This window comes from Accipiter gentilis, chromosome 12 (genome assembly GCF_929443795.1).
Source record: "Accipiter gentilis chromosome 12, bAccGen1.1, whole genome shotgun sequence".
Lineage (NCBI taxonomy): Eukaryota > Metazoa > Chordata > Aves > Accipitriformes > Accipitridae > Astur > Astur gentilis.
Genome location: NC_064891.1, coordinates 28,899,950 through 28,915,188, shown reverse-complemented (window position 1 = coordinate 28,915,188; position 15,239 = coordinate 28,899,950). Strand labels below are relative to the sequence as shown.

The 15,239-nt window shown below is 44.0% G+C and overlaps 1 protein-coding gene across 15 annotated transcripts in view; it reads right to left on the bottom strand.

Moving 5' to 3' along the window:
* ADGRL3 (adhesion G protein-coupled receptor L3) overlaps window positions 1-15,239 on the bottom strand; it is a 525,365-nt gene that overhangs the window by 17,557 nt on the left and 492,569 nt on the right. For all 15 annotated transcript variants that reach the window (XM_049815198.1, XM_049815210.1, XM_049815213.1 and 12 more), the window contains one exon: window positions 14,241-14,337. In XM_049815198.1, coding sequence (XP_049671155.1) covers window positions 14,241-14,337 — 97 coding nt within the window. The remainder of the gene's footprint in view (window positions 1-14,240; window positions 14,338-15,239) is intronic.

The following is a 15,239-nucleotide window of genomic DNA, read 5'->3' as shown; positions in this document are numbered from 1 at the left end:
CATGATGAGGGACTGTAGGAACCACTTCTCTTCTTGCACTAGTTTTATACCAGCATGAGTACTAAGTCCATTAAAATTGTTTCTGCCTTCATCCCACTTTTAATCAAGCCAGGCCGTAAAAGATTCAAAAAGGGACTCACTTTTATACAGGTAACAGGAATGTCCAGAGTTAACGCCAGCTATAAATTCAGAAGTGATCTAATCCTCCCATTTAAGATTTAACCCAATCTCCAACTCAGTCCCTATGAGATTTGATATGGAGAAGAATATACCCACTGCGTGGTTTTGAACACTTTAGCTTAAGGTATCTTTAAATGGCAGCTTCCAGAAAGAGAATCTGACTTGATATATCCCCAATCTGATTTGTCTAGCAATCCCTAGCAAGCAGGAACAACCTGATCCTGCCACAGCTGTGCAGGTCGAGCTGTTCCACATGGGGGGATACTCTCTCAGGGTGACAAGAGAGAAGGGACCAATCTGTGTCAGCACTTAACACTTTGCTCACCTACGTTCACCAGGGTGGTGGGCTCTGAAGCAAGCTAAATTCGCACAAACCTGGCTCTTTCAGGGTGTTACAAACTAGATAGTTTCTGGCAACTTTTCATATAGATACATGGTTTTGACTATAAACTTGGCAAAAAGTTGAAAATACAGAATAAGTCATTTTTGCTCTCTCGGGTGTGTAAAAGAGGGGGGCTTGGTACAACAAAACAGTAACCCATCCTGTATGCAGCTACTAAGCAAAAATACTGCAACTGCTGCCTTCCTCTCCCTTGATTGCTGAGGGCATTAAGATTTTTTGATTTACTGATCAAAAAGCCACTTTTGATGGCAGTGCTGAGTAATTCTCCTGATGGAAATCCAAACCAAACCCACTGCTAACATGTTCAGCTACCTTTCAATACTTTCAGAAACCCAACTGGGCCCTAAGCGCTCTGCCCGTCACGGTGGGCTGGCCACAGCACACTTCACACTCTCTGCAGGTCACAGAAAATGTAACCTTTCGCATCTTAAAAACAAAATGGTATGTACCTTGTATTCATTAATTTGGGCTCTTGTTTCTCCCCAATTGCTCTAGAGCTGCAACATTCCCAGCCTCAAAGGATGCTGAGAGAGACGGACTGCATTCAGGTTCTGAAGAGCCTACAGTTAAAGCTTTAGATAAAACAATAATACACCAAACAAATCCCCATTATTGGGTTTCTCCTTCCCGGGAGGGAGAAAGAAAAAGGTAACACCAGCCATACATTTAAGTATCATCCTGCCTTTTTCATAACACTTTATCATTGCTATAGCAACCAACGGGGCTATTAGGAAGAGCAGATTAGGTCTGCAGACAAGGCACCAGCAGAAGGAGCAGGTAGACTACCAAACTATGACCCTGTTTGCATGAAAATGCCCTTGGTAATAAACAGCCAACAAAAACCCAATAAAGCAAGCACGGGATCAAAGCGGCATGCTTTCCCAAAATACCACGAGAGAAAGCAAAGAGGCTTGTTCTGCAGCCCTGTGTGCAGGTGCGCAGCAAAGGCTGGGTGCCGGGGCTGCGATTGCAAAGGTCAATGCATGTCCGGGGACCTGAAAAGCAGAAAAAGCAGGGCTGTGGGTACCCATCGACTGCCCTGAATCTCCTCCCCAGCAGAGCACTCTCGGGACATGACCCTCGGCAGCTGTCTGGCTTGCTGTTGGCAATGCGCCCAATATCCTGGGAAAGCAGCAGTTGTTCATCGTTTATTTTTATTTATTCACTTACGGCTGGATCCTTGGCTCTCAGCATCTGTGGTGTGACATCAATTTCTCCCAGCAAATCCCACAGCCCTGTGTCATCTTTGCTTCCCTACATTTCAGCAATAACATTCCCTATACAAATCTCTCCTTTGCTGTCTCCCAAAGCGCCTGAGCCCAGCACACAGCCACTACTCTTTATTTGCTTTAGTCAGGGTGACTGCCTTCAACTCAGCTGCGTTGAAACACCTCCGATTCTGCTAGTCGAAGATACCCTACTGAAAGCAAATGCACTCCATTTCCATATTGTGCTAGGTACATGTGGGAGCGTGAATTTGGGGTTGGAAAAAAGATGGGGCTTCAAACCCAGAGGTTCACCTGGGCATCTCCTTGTTCAGCACGATGAGATCATCACAACCAGCAAACATATTTAACAGCAGAACTCACACCTCTATGAAAATATTCCCCACAACCACACTGGTATAATTACAGTCTCATGTCTCCTTGTTTCCACTGATCTTCAACCAAAGATTAAAGTTCAGCACAAAACACAGCTACCAGGCCCACTCTGACATCCAAAACAACATTCAAACTCAGGTTTCTGGCAATGCCAGTGCTCAGTTCAAGGTTTCCTAATGCTGGATATCCTCAAATGAAGGATTTACAGACTGTGAACATGAGGGGAAAGGAACAGTGCTCTTACAGAAGGCAAATATTAGCTGGGTAACACACAGATGCTCCTGTCCCTCTCACAGCATCAGGGATCCTCGTGATCCGAGTGCCGAAGATCCAGACTTTCTTACCAGGTTTAAAAGGCTATGAGAAGGCATGGCTTGTGCTCAGGGTGCAGGGGGAGATCTGGACCGTTGCACTTTTCAGTTGCAAACTGAGAAAATCTGATAGGGAAATCAATCAGGACAAAGAAAAAGAAAATCCCACAATTTTTACCATCACTGTAACCACACACAGAAGATTCAGATAGCTACAGTTAGCTGCTTTGTGTGCCTATGAAAGTAGCTATTATTTTAATGACAGTATGCAACCAAATGGTATGTTTTTCTTCCCTTTCTAAGGTAGAAATTGATGTCCTTGATGCAGGACAACACTGAACGCAGAAATAATTTTTTGGAAGAGTTTGGTGTTATAACTGTAAGGGAAAACTGCACCTTGTTAAACACAAGTATGATTTATCCACTCACTGAGAGTAAAGGATGAAAATGATGATGACAAGCACATGTTGCCAGACTGGAGACTGCATCATTCAGGAACAAAATTCAAATAATTTCTTGTGGGCAGCTGGCTGACAAAGCCACACAAAGGCATTTACGTTAACTTGAATCATCTGCATGGTCTACTCAACAGGAAGGGAAATGAATCCAACCGCTCCTCCAGGCTTTCTGAAAAACAGGGTCATTCAGCGTGGCTCTACCAGGCTGAAGCAGCTTGAGCAGGACTGCTTTAGCTGGGATGATCTGTCCACATAGGTAACAACGCCCTTGTGTATCTTCTTTGGCTTCAGGTATTTTCAATTGCATGCCAAAATCAGCTCTCTACTCTTCCTGTGTGCATTTTAGCAATGTGGAAACTCACTGGGGATGGGGAGATTTCCCCTGCTGTCCAGCAGACATGCCAGAAGTGCAGTTTTGCTGAGAAAGGAGACCTAACCAGTTAACAAATTTCATCAGATGAACTAGTGAATCAGCCGAATGCTTCAAAAATGTTCATACAAAAATCAGTATTTTCCAAATTAAATGTTTTCATTTTTTGTTCCAAAGGAGTGGTTTGTATGAAAGCTGACTTTGACTTTTTCATATGATGTCATCTTTTCATTAGAGTAGAAACAAAAATAAATAGCTTGGAAAAAGCACATCTGAGTCATAACAAAATGTTTCATTGCCTCTAACCCAGCAGTCCCAAAATGTAGTTTTTCTTGGGCTTTTTTTGTGTGTTTTCAGAAGAAAGAAACAATAACAAATGCATGTACTGCTGTGGTTTTGGTCAACCTTAATCTTTCTGTTTCCTCCCCATTTTGTCAACCATGCAGCTCCTTTCCTGCAGGGCCAGGCATGGTGCTGTACTCCTGCCCGCTCTGCCTCCTGAAGCACCCAGCTTATCTTGCTGTTCACAGCCACCATAAATCAAGACCTCAACTTCTTGCACTTCATATATCTGACTTCAGAACCACCCTGCAGAGACAAGCAACAGCCAGAGAGAATATGGGCCATTCCCTGAAGGTACTGTGGTGCCTGAGCTATCGGGCAGCACAGTTCAGCCTGGACACCAAAGATGTGGTTAGAGATGAATCCTCTCTTAAGTGTCCATTAAAAAACTGCCACAACAACATATGCTGCCTTACTCTAACCATAGTAAATAACTCATCTCCTTAACTCGAATGTTACTGAAATAGCCTCTGCACAGATTTCAGTTTGTAAATTCTGGCTGGTTCCGTATACCACTTAGCATTAACTTACTCTACTTTACTCCCGGGGAAAGAAAATACATTCAAAGTAGGTTTGTAGGACTCAAAGCTCTAGTCTTCTTTGTGACTTTCCTTACCAGCATTCAGTAGTGTCCTTTTCTGCATTACAGGCAGAGTTCTCAAGCATTTAAGGAATCCCGGTCTTCCATGTGTTCACTTGCAATTTATTCCAATGATGAATGCAATTATGAAAAGTGAAATCACACATATTTGCTGGAAGACAACAGGTATTTTCAGCATTTTTCCTGGTTCCCTCCAACAAATGTTCTGACGTTTAGATTTATCGAGCTGTGTTCTTATAATAGCCAACAGGATTCAGTTAATAAACTTCAATAAACCTCCCTATTAAATTTTTCTCAAATAGGTTTGTTGTCACTTGCAGCATCTAATCTATTCATTGAGAAGCTATTAATACTGACTGCAGTGAAATGGAGTTTCAGCAAATGAGGTTGTTAAGCTCTGGGCCATCTTCTGCCAAATGAAACATCCCGTTCTTTGCCCCTTTTTTCCCTTCCTTTCTTCTGCAACGATTTCAGATGACAAACCTCTACTGGATTATAATCTGCAGCCCATGATCAAAATGCACAGCTAGTCTACATCAATTTATAAACATTTGCCCACTTGCTGATTTCTTTCTCAACTGCCTGGAGCAGAAATGTTGTCCCAGGATGGGACATTTCTTTTTATCACCACTACCCCTTCCAAGGGTTTATACCTCATTGTACCTCGACTATACAAACATGCGTTATCCCTAATTGTTCCTGCTTATGCTTATTTCTCACTAGGCCTGAGCTCTTACCAAAGATGTGCAGAGAACCCTGCCTATGGTGGAAATTGGACCATACTTATAGGAATCTATATAAGCGCCACGCTTTCTTCCTTACTCCTTCACAGTCATGATATTAAAATTGCTTTGCAGCAATACTCTGCTGGATCCTAATACTCCCTAAAGCCTGCTCTGATTTCAGAAATTGCCTTGCCCTTACTTTTCCTCTTTAAATCTGATCCACCTAATGACTGAACTTCCAATTATATGGCTGTCAATCCTAAAATCAAAGCCAGTTCATAATATCTCCCAAAGGAAGAATGTCACGTCACTCACTGAAATCACTGCAACAAATCTCAGCTAACTCAGTCCCAGGCAGCAGAGAGGCAAAATAAACCAGAAGACAACCGACAGTGGGTTTCATTTTGCATGTAGGCAGAAATAGGAGTTAAATTCCCTAAGTTTTGATTCCTGATGCAGAAAATCATAATTTTCCTGGCATAATATGTATGGCTGATTGAAAAAAAAAAAAAACAAGAGGAAAAACCCCCCCAAAACAGTAGAGGCAATTTGCTAGTCCAAAAGAATGCCGAGTTTCCCTTACAAACAGAAAATACTCCTCTGCTGTCATATACCAGGAATTTCTCTCTACTTCATATGTGATTATCAGGATGGGTCGCTTTGGGGCCAGATGCTGACATTTAGCCAAACCAACAGTCACTTAACAGGGTTGCAGAGATTTATGGCTTGCAAACAGCAATCCCTCCTGGGTGATTCGGTGCAACTGCATGTGGACTACTCCCTCCAAATATGTCCTCCATCTGGATGTGTGTAGTTTGTAAGGGTTACAAGAGGCAACAGAAGAAGCAGAAGGGCATGGGGGATGAAACCAAAGAGCTTCATCAGGAAATCCCCAGGGGTGGTCAGATGGGGAAGTAAAGGAACAGCTTCCTATGCTGGGTAAAAAGGAAATTTCAAAGTCCTGTCATAAATCAACCATGCTATTTCTTTCCCAGGCTCTTCCTGGTGTTGTGAGCACTGCTACAAGCACCCATGGTGATGGGACAGCAAGCACTCTTGAGCACTGATCCTCCTGGTGACGAGCAGAAGCCACAGTGCTCGAGAAACTGTGGCTGAATGAGATGCTAAAAAACAGCCCCCAGGTTTGCTCTGGATTAGCAGAGAGATGCCGCCAGGGACTGTCACCCTGCTTCTCGCCCCTTGATTTCCACAAAACAGCCAGGGGACACTTACACACCTCTGAAAACCATTACCCCCTTCTCAAGTGGCAGCCTGGACTGGCAAGGAATAGAAACTGAACTTGTAACTGTACTCCAGAGGCAGGAGGACAGTGGCATTGCAGTTGCTGTTCGTGGCCGAACCAGAGGCCTCCAGGCTCCAGGACTGATGAATCCCTTGAAACAAAGACTAAATTTCCCAGGACTGAGGGCTTTGCTAGCCAGTGGGAAGAGAGATGCTCAAGGGCAAGGATCGCTACGTCCCTCAGGTTCATGCAGCCCCTTGCCCCTGCTGACTTAGCAACAGTGAGCAAGGACAGTGTTAAGCACTGACACCTCTCAGCACTCTGCAAAAAGGATAGGCTCTGGGGAAAAGTGCCGTGTCTTAGACCTGAAGCAATGATGACGAAGAAATGAGATTTGCACATTGGCAGATGATGGTCTCTGAATGGTCACAGAGGCTGCTGACCCTATCAGGGCCATCCTGGGCTCAACTTTGAGAAGTCCTCTGCATTTATCTCCAGAAAACCCTGAGCATCACTGAAAATGGACCACAAAGCACTTAAACCATCTGCACCAGGAGCTCAGATTTAAACAGATGCACCTCTTGCTCCACACCACATCCCCAGTCACACAGTGATGGCACTCACAGGAGCAAAGTGTCTGCAGGAGACAGACACTCTTCTTTAGTCCAATTATTTTTGAACTGCTTAGTGCTCAGAAAAAAAAAAAAAAAAAAGCAAAGTATTTTTATACCCAGGAATATTTTTGTGATTTCCCTCTAAGCATCTGCAGATGCATTTATGACCAAGGAAAGCAACTGCAGGCACCTTGGACATCTGTGCTGAATCTGCCTACTCCAGTGCCACAACAGGAACAACAATAAAAGAAAAAAAAAGTGATCTGGCAAGCTTGAAAACATGTTTAAAAATTGCAGCGGTCATCACTAACGCTGCCTGCCAACTTGCGTGTTCATACAGCCACTACCTGCCGATTTAAAATGAAAAAATCCCTACACCATAAAACCATCTCTCTGAAAGATATGACATGAAAACTGACTGACTTCACAGGAGACACTGGGGCACTGTTTGCTGCCAACTGTAAAAAGAAAACAAATGGAAAGAAAACAGAGGAAGTATTTATTCTCTAATATTTTTAAGCCACAAGAAGAGCCATTGGTGTTACTCAGAGCAAGTAAGAAGTGTTTAGACAGACTGTGATAGATCAGTTGATGGCGCCCTCTGAATATCCTGTCAAGATGAGTAGAGGCGTTTCCACATCTCCCAGAGCTTGGCTGCTTGCTATTTGTTTTATATGCAATATAAATTCAGCAGAAATCTGACTGTCACGCCGGTCGCATCAATCCATCAAGGAGCGAATGAGCATCTTGAGAAAGACTGACGCATGACAACAGTAGCGCTTCCACGGTCCAAATTTCCACCCGCTCTCCGCTTTATCTAGGTATCGGCAGCAAAAGGTCAGCGTTGCAAATGGGCTACAATGAGCAGCAATTGTTCTTTGAAGTGTACCATGAATGGGGTTTGAGACACCCAGGGGAATCCTGATTTTCCTTTTCCCATTTTGCTCTTTCCTTTTCTTTCTTTTTTTCTGCTTGTCTCTCCTTTTAATCACACAAAACTCTACCCTGTTTTCAGTGCTGTATTGCCAAATTATGTCCAGACCATGACACTCACCACCTCTGCAGACAGTTAAACCAAAGAATCTTCATCTTGCAACACTGAGACAAATCCAGCAGCCCCCATCTCTGAGCAGAAAGGGAAGATTTGGGGAGAGAGACCCAAACCTGACTCACTGCAGTGCCCCACCGCTAACCCACAGCTCCCATCTTCTGGACTGAGTCTCCTATTGAGAGAAAGAATTTCACCTTCTACTGTGTTTTCTATATAACTGCTTCTTAAAAATGCAGGATAATATGGCCACCTGAAGATAATTTAAAACTTCACCCAGCCTCCCTGCAACACATACAGTTGTCCCTGCTGAGTTAACAGTGCAGATACGATTTCAGCCTGCAAATCACAGCTTAATTATATTTTTGGGTGGGTGGGAGGAATTTGATGGGAGATTTCATTTAGGAAACAATCAGGTCTCGGTTGGGTTAGAAATCAGGATATTAATGTTCTTCATTTTAATTTTCCTCTCTGACTCAGATTCCCACTGTTTGAATTTGAGCTCAATTTGTTCTGTTCATTATGAAGAAATCCACATGAATTTGACATTAAACTGATTATCTCTGAAAACAGTAGCAATAATTTTCCGTTTTCCTGTGTACATTTCAGATTAAGTCTTTGTGGTTGATATAAAAACGCAGGGGAGAAATAATAAAGCAAAGGGAAATCAAGTATTTATTCTGGAGCACTACTTAGAAGCTGAGACGTGCAATGACACTTATGCATTTGGGAAGAAAAAGTAAGGGGCAGGGATAAACAATACCCTCATTTCCATTTCCCATTCCAGCCCATTTGCGTGGGAACAAACAGGGAATGAATATGGCTTTCCTAGCCAGGAATAATATCTGGCATGCCAATACTGGGGATCTTAGGGATTTGTGATGACTGTTTGATGGAGTTTGCTGGCAAGGGCGTGCTCCCTCGTGAATGGACCCTTAGGGCCACAAGGATGAATTCATGTTTAAGAATCACCATCCTGCAGCTGCCAGAGGTCATGGGGTCCAATCCTGCACCAGCTGTCAGGGTCCTGATGACTCCAATAGGCCTCAGTGGCGCTGATGAGACCCACTGGGGACCCACACCCGCTGCTCAGCCCTGGGCACCCAGCCCTTGCCTTGTGTCTGTCTCCTGGCTGGACCTTGGACCTGCGTTGTAGCCTAGTTTCCAGCCCTGTCTCTGTCAACACCTTCTGCTGCTCTGGGCTGGACCCTGGACCTAGTTCATCCCCTCACCTTGTCCAGAGCTGTGGATGGACCCTGGTACCAGCACCCAGCTCTGCCTGCTGTGCAGGACCATGCCCTTTCAGTGAGGGCATGGCTTGTGCTTGATTCTCCCTCACCTCCCAGCTCTTCTCCCTCATGAAACAGCTCTGCTCTTACCCCTCGCTGATGTTTCTTGTCCTTCAGACAAGTGGAGCAGCAATGTAGACCTCCAAGAAATCCCTCCAGGAGACCTCCGTGGAGGAGGGCGGTCGGGCTGGTGTACAGTGCTTTGGGGGTGAAGGGATATCAAGTATATATGCATATAGCCAAAATACAAGAGGTGCACATACTCCTGTTTGTATAGCAAGATGGTTATTGGAATAAACTATTAAACTTGCTGTCTAGGTTGTAAGCCAAGACTCAGAGCATTACAGCGGGAGTACAGCACTTGACCCAATGCAACAGATTCTGGAGTAGTTTCTATTTTCAAAGAAATCTGGTGGCTTTACCCCTACCCCATTTATTTCCCCAAAGAGGGAAAAACCATTAAGATACAGTAAGCATTTGCCACAACTGAAGATACAATTCCCCTTATCTGCTAACTTGAATGGATATACATAGCTCCATCAGTGCCTTTTCCTATAACAAAGCACTGCCTCATACCAGTGACAAACTCTGTCCCTGATGCTTTCCAGCCTCACCAAAACAAGGAACACTCCTTTCTTTAACAGATAACTCCAATTTTTCTCTGGAAAAAAAAAAAAAAAAAAAATCACCACCCCCACCCCCCCACTGCCCCAGCTTGAAAACCTGAAGGGTAATAAAGTATCATATAGTTGAGGATGTTTTTTTTTCTCTCCCAGCTGTCTCATATCTAAAGAGAGACAGTAATTACTGTATTACCTCTCACCTAAGACACGGATAAAAATAGGCTGGAGTCGCATGGCTGTTTCATGCTATGACTGCTTGTTTGCAAGGCTGCCTGAGCTATCCAAGTGCTTTTTGACAGTAATGCTCCAAAGGTGCAAACAGACCTGTCCCTCATGCTCCCGAGTTGGCCACTTGGATGTACCCAAAGTTCAGGCCCGTGCTGCACCATCAGAGCCCAGCAGTGCTCATGCTTACAGTGGTCCCCTGCAATCCAGTCCTCTTGCCATTAGCACCGTGCTGAGCGACATCCCGGTTTCCCTTGCTGGCTCCATCCGTGGGTACAGCACAGGCCCATGATTAGATTACCAAAGCACAAGTATAGCAGACTTGGAATAACAGTAATGCTCTTAATTGGTTTTAATCTCTAGCTCTTTTTAAAAACTGTCCTTAGTCCAAGTACCAAAAAATCTGCTGTTACAACCAAGCAGCCATCTGCTCCGCTTTCTCCTTATGAACCTAACACAAAGGAAAACTCTGTGGCTTTTCCTTCATACCTTCTACTTTCAAGCCTTCAAAGTTGTAAGTTTTAGCAAACAGTCCATCCTACATGCACCCCTTTTGGTCCATTTTTTCAGCATTGCATCCGAGTGCCTGTAACAAGACCACTTACACCAAACACCCTACAGGCAAAGGGAGACTTCCGTTGTCTACTCACAAGGCGATCAGCTCGGTTCAGATTTTACAGCCCTGCAAGTTTTCAGTGCTGGGAAAAGAAATGTAGAGCACAGGGTGGACGTGAAACAGATGGCAGAGCTATCCAGCCAGACTCATGGTGGGAAAAATTGGGCAAGGTTGCAGAGTGGGAGTGCAAGGAGCAGGAATTCCCCTGGATTCTGAAACAGACTCCATGACCATGGGGTGGACTGGCATGCTCTTCATTTGACAGTAGAAGAGGAAATCCACGGCCAGTTTCTGTTCCCTTCCTCCTGATTTCAGTGGTACAACAACCCCAAATCCACACCATTACTAATCCATAACGAGCAGCAAGGGGAAAAGAAGCCTGAAACATTTTGAACTGATCTGTAATTAGATGTTACATTCAGGAAATATCTGAAATGGTTGTGTATATCTTAGGAGTCAAAAGTGAGTATAGCTTTCATTACAGAATGCATTACTTCAGGCAAGTTTGGGGTTATGCCTGAAATTCCTGGTATGATAAATAAGAAAAATAACATTATGGCCAATTACTTTGGGGGGGAGGGTAGGAGATAAGAGAGGATCTGGAGCTGAAAAAAGTCACAAGCAGTGTGGTATCTGCTAAATCAAAAAAAGACAGTTACATGTCTAAAGAAGGGATGCACTAACACAGATACCATATTCCAGACTGATGCCCAGGAGCTTCATGGAGGAAGAATAGGGGATGGTATGGTATAGAGAGATGCCTGTCATCATACAGGAATATGGATAGCTAGAGCAGTCTTGCCTGGGATGTTATCAAGCTGCAGGGGACTGCAAGTACTGTGAATGTGATCAGGAAAAAAAAAAGGCTTAAAAGAGAAAGTACCCCAGTTGGAGGATGTCTCCCTGCTTTCTGCTCCCATGACAGAAACATGAAAACTCAGCACTGGTCCAGGACATGGAGCAGTGGAGTCAGGCCAGGACCTGGAGGATGGGGTGATTCTGGGGAGAAAGGATCATTTTCTCCCTGGTTTAGAAAGGGTCTGCTCTCTGCAGGCTCTGGGAAAAAAATACCAGCACACAAAGAATGGTTAATTTGGGATAACACAGATACTTTCATGCAAAAGGTCTCTAGGCTGGGAGGGCTGGAGAGGGACTTCTGAACAGGTACGTGAGCCTGTTGTATCAACCTTTGGCAGGGAAACCTACTAACCATATAATTCAAGGCTCGCACTTGACTCCTCTGAGCTTTTATTGCACACTTGTAAATAAAACATTAATGAAACAGCTCCTTTAAAGCTTGATATATATTAAAATATTAAGAGGAAGACAAGAACTGTGAAAACCGCACTGCCCCACTGGTCTGTTCAGGCTGCAGCTCTCTCTGGAGAGACTGAAGAAACATCTTATGCTCTATGCAAAGCCCTACGACCACAAATGTTTCTTTTCAGCTGGAATAAACAGGATAAAGTGTGAAATATCTGGGGCCCCATGCAGTTCGGGTTACTGTTGATGTCAGGTGTATTTTCCTAGCAGAAGTGACCACCCACTGCTTTGGAGATACTAACTCCCAAAGAAATGTTTTAACCTCCATTTTGCAGATACTTCTGTCTATGAGAAAAGAAAAAAACAACAACAAATACTGTGCCTGTCTGCGTGAAAAAGAGGGAGGATGCCCCGTATAATAGTACAACTTATTCAAGTCAGTTAAGTGTCCCACCTAAAAGGCTTTCCTTCCAAGACAGTTATCAGCCTGCTTCTGTAGTCAGTGGAGAGATTCGGGCCCTTCGGGTGATTCATCTCATCCAATGTTACACGAGGAAAATAGCTGGATGAAATCTGCTTTGAAGATGCCTCCCTTGACAGTTCATTTCCCAACTGACCTTTAAATAACAGGCACATCTAGTAACAGGCTCTCACCACACTGAGATGAAGATTGCCCACTTGAAACCGCTTCACAGCTTTCCCAATTTATGGTCATACTCCCTTCTTTGCACGGAAAAAACCAAACCTGAACTGAAAAAGGAGAGATACCTTTCTTTTGCTGACAAGCCCAGAAGATCCTGTTTACTAAAGCATTGCCCTTTGTAGCCTTGGCTGCATCGGAGAGGAAGTCAACTTCCACGCTAACTAAAGCAGTGAGCGTTTCATGCACAACACATTTTGGTTTGCAGTTGAGATGGAGCGATGGATGGCCAAGGGAAACAGTGGCTCTTGCTGTAACCTTTGTGCGACAACCGATCGCCCTGTAAATTAGCCCTGGATAAGTCTGGCTGTAGCTCTCCAGTCTTTGATGCGAAGCCAGAGAGAGATGTGAGGGCAATGCATGTGGATAGATACATCAGGCATTTGCAGTAACGGCATCTTATAGCCATCTTTATTAATGAACCTTCAGTGTAAAGTGAAAATATCCTGGCACAAAAATCACCAGAGTGGGTGGAGGGGGAAAAGTACATCTCCATGTTAACTACACTGTCTTCCCCTTGGCACTGATTTGGGTGATATATATAATGTTCAGAGAACTGAATCATATACCTCTAGTTCCCCAGCACTCAGTAGTCAATATTACTCACAGCACAGTCAAAATCCTTCAAGACTATCCTCAGGCAAAACTCACCCTAAAATCAGTAGGAACTCTGGGTGAATAAAGACTGAATAAGAACCAAAGTCCCAACTCAATTATCAGTTGAGCTTTGCAGTCTAACCACCAGGACTGGAAATAACTTCTGATTTTCACCATCATGAGAGAACAGCTGGGCCCAGTAATCCCAATTCTACCCCCTCTTAATTCCAGCATCAACTGGGCAGATAGACAAAACAGAATTTGGCATCTGGTTGCTCAAGGCTAAGCCATAAAGTAATTGTACTGGAAGAGAAAGAAACCAATCTCTGAGGCTCTTTTTCTGGTATACCCTTACCATCATTTTCCTGCAACTCCCTGAAAAAGACTTTTTTTTAAAAAAGCTGTTCAGATTTCCTCCTGTGCCAGGCACCACATTTTGTTTGGCATATACGTTTCTGATAGCCTTTCTTCCGCAGATGTCTATAAAGTTCACATCAGTCAGTTCTTCAAACTAGGTATATTAACATCAACGCAGACAGTTTTGTTCCAAGCACAGTTTTTTCTTACGCCTATGCTCTGCTGTTCATTTTTGCTTCTGTAAAGATGACAGTATTGCTACATACCCAGGACAATCAGGACTCCTGTGATGCTTAACACAGGCTGTACAGTGCCATAACGGCCCATTTTCACCATCAGCAATGAGGCCTGATACCACAGCAGCTTCTGGCACTAGCAGTTTGCTGAGGGAAAAGGGAGATTTCTTTTCAACTTCATTTCATTTATCTTTTTTTGCTTTTCCTAACTCCCTTCCAGAAATGACAATTCTGGAAAATGCATGTGTAAAAATAAAGAAAGAAAAGGCAAAAAAAAGGGCAACAACCATCACAAAACCTCCTCCCAGTTATCATTGTAACATTTCTTATGTGGGAGTCCAGTGCCGTTCAAGGGGAGGGGGGAAAAAAAGGGGCAACACATTTCAGACTCCTTAAAGCCATCACAAGTTAGCGATATGAAAAACAGTTTATAATTACCTCTGTTGAGTGAAGCTGAACTGTTTATATCTCCAGTAATAAAGGAGGACTCGGACTGCTTTCGAACTGTGTCATTCCACATCCTACGAATCCGGCTCTGAAGAGGGATTGAACCACAGCAGGTAATGAATTTTTAGCAGCTGCAGATAGGTTTCTTTGTGGCTCACTAAAGATGGCTATTGGCATGTCTAGCTCAGGATGAGACTTGTTTCTAGCCAACTGTAAGCAAGCGGTTGCTGTTTTGCTATAACCCGCCTCGTGCATGCCAGACCCTGCCTGCCTAACTTCGTAACACAAACGCCTATCTCAAAGAAGTGGTGTACAATTGGATTGCTTACATCTTACTTTAAAAAAGCAATAGAAGTCACATACAAGGGAAACCCAGACCTGTGTGAGCTACAGATTTACCAATACAGCACCAAATAATGGAAAAATAACTTACACACAGAAGCACGCATGCTTCCCGTACTATCTGAGGTAGCCTGGGGTCTTACTTTTTGTGAAGTGTAACAGAAGCCTTGATCTGTGTCTTGGTGTCCCTGAATGAACAGAAGCATTCTGTAGCTCCTATCCATCTTGGGGAATATTGGGGGAAAAAAAAAATCCCCCACAAATGAATGAACTCTGTTCACCTACTGAAAAATCTGTGATGGTTTTGCCATCTGTGGTATAGCTTCTGCTGCCGGGGAAAAAGTTTCTTGAATATGTTGGCCTTCTGTTGTGTTTCTCAAATATGCTGTGGAGTATCTACCTCTGTTGCTTTTATGACACTGTCTCGCTCCTCCCCAACTAGACCTTGCAAAAGATCAAAAAATGAGCCAATACGTATCGTGCGAGCAGTTCAGCCACGATCCATGTACGAAGATGACTGGGGAGCCCAGGTGTCGAGGGGAAACTCCCTCACCTCACCTCTCAGAGTATGATGGACATTTCCCACGGCTGCGTGAAAGTGGTGCTAGGCAGCGTGGGGGATCAGGAAGGCTGGTTCCCACTGTGACA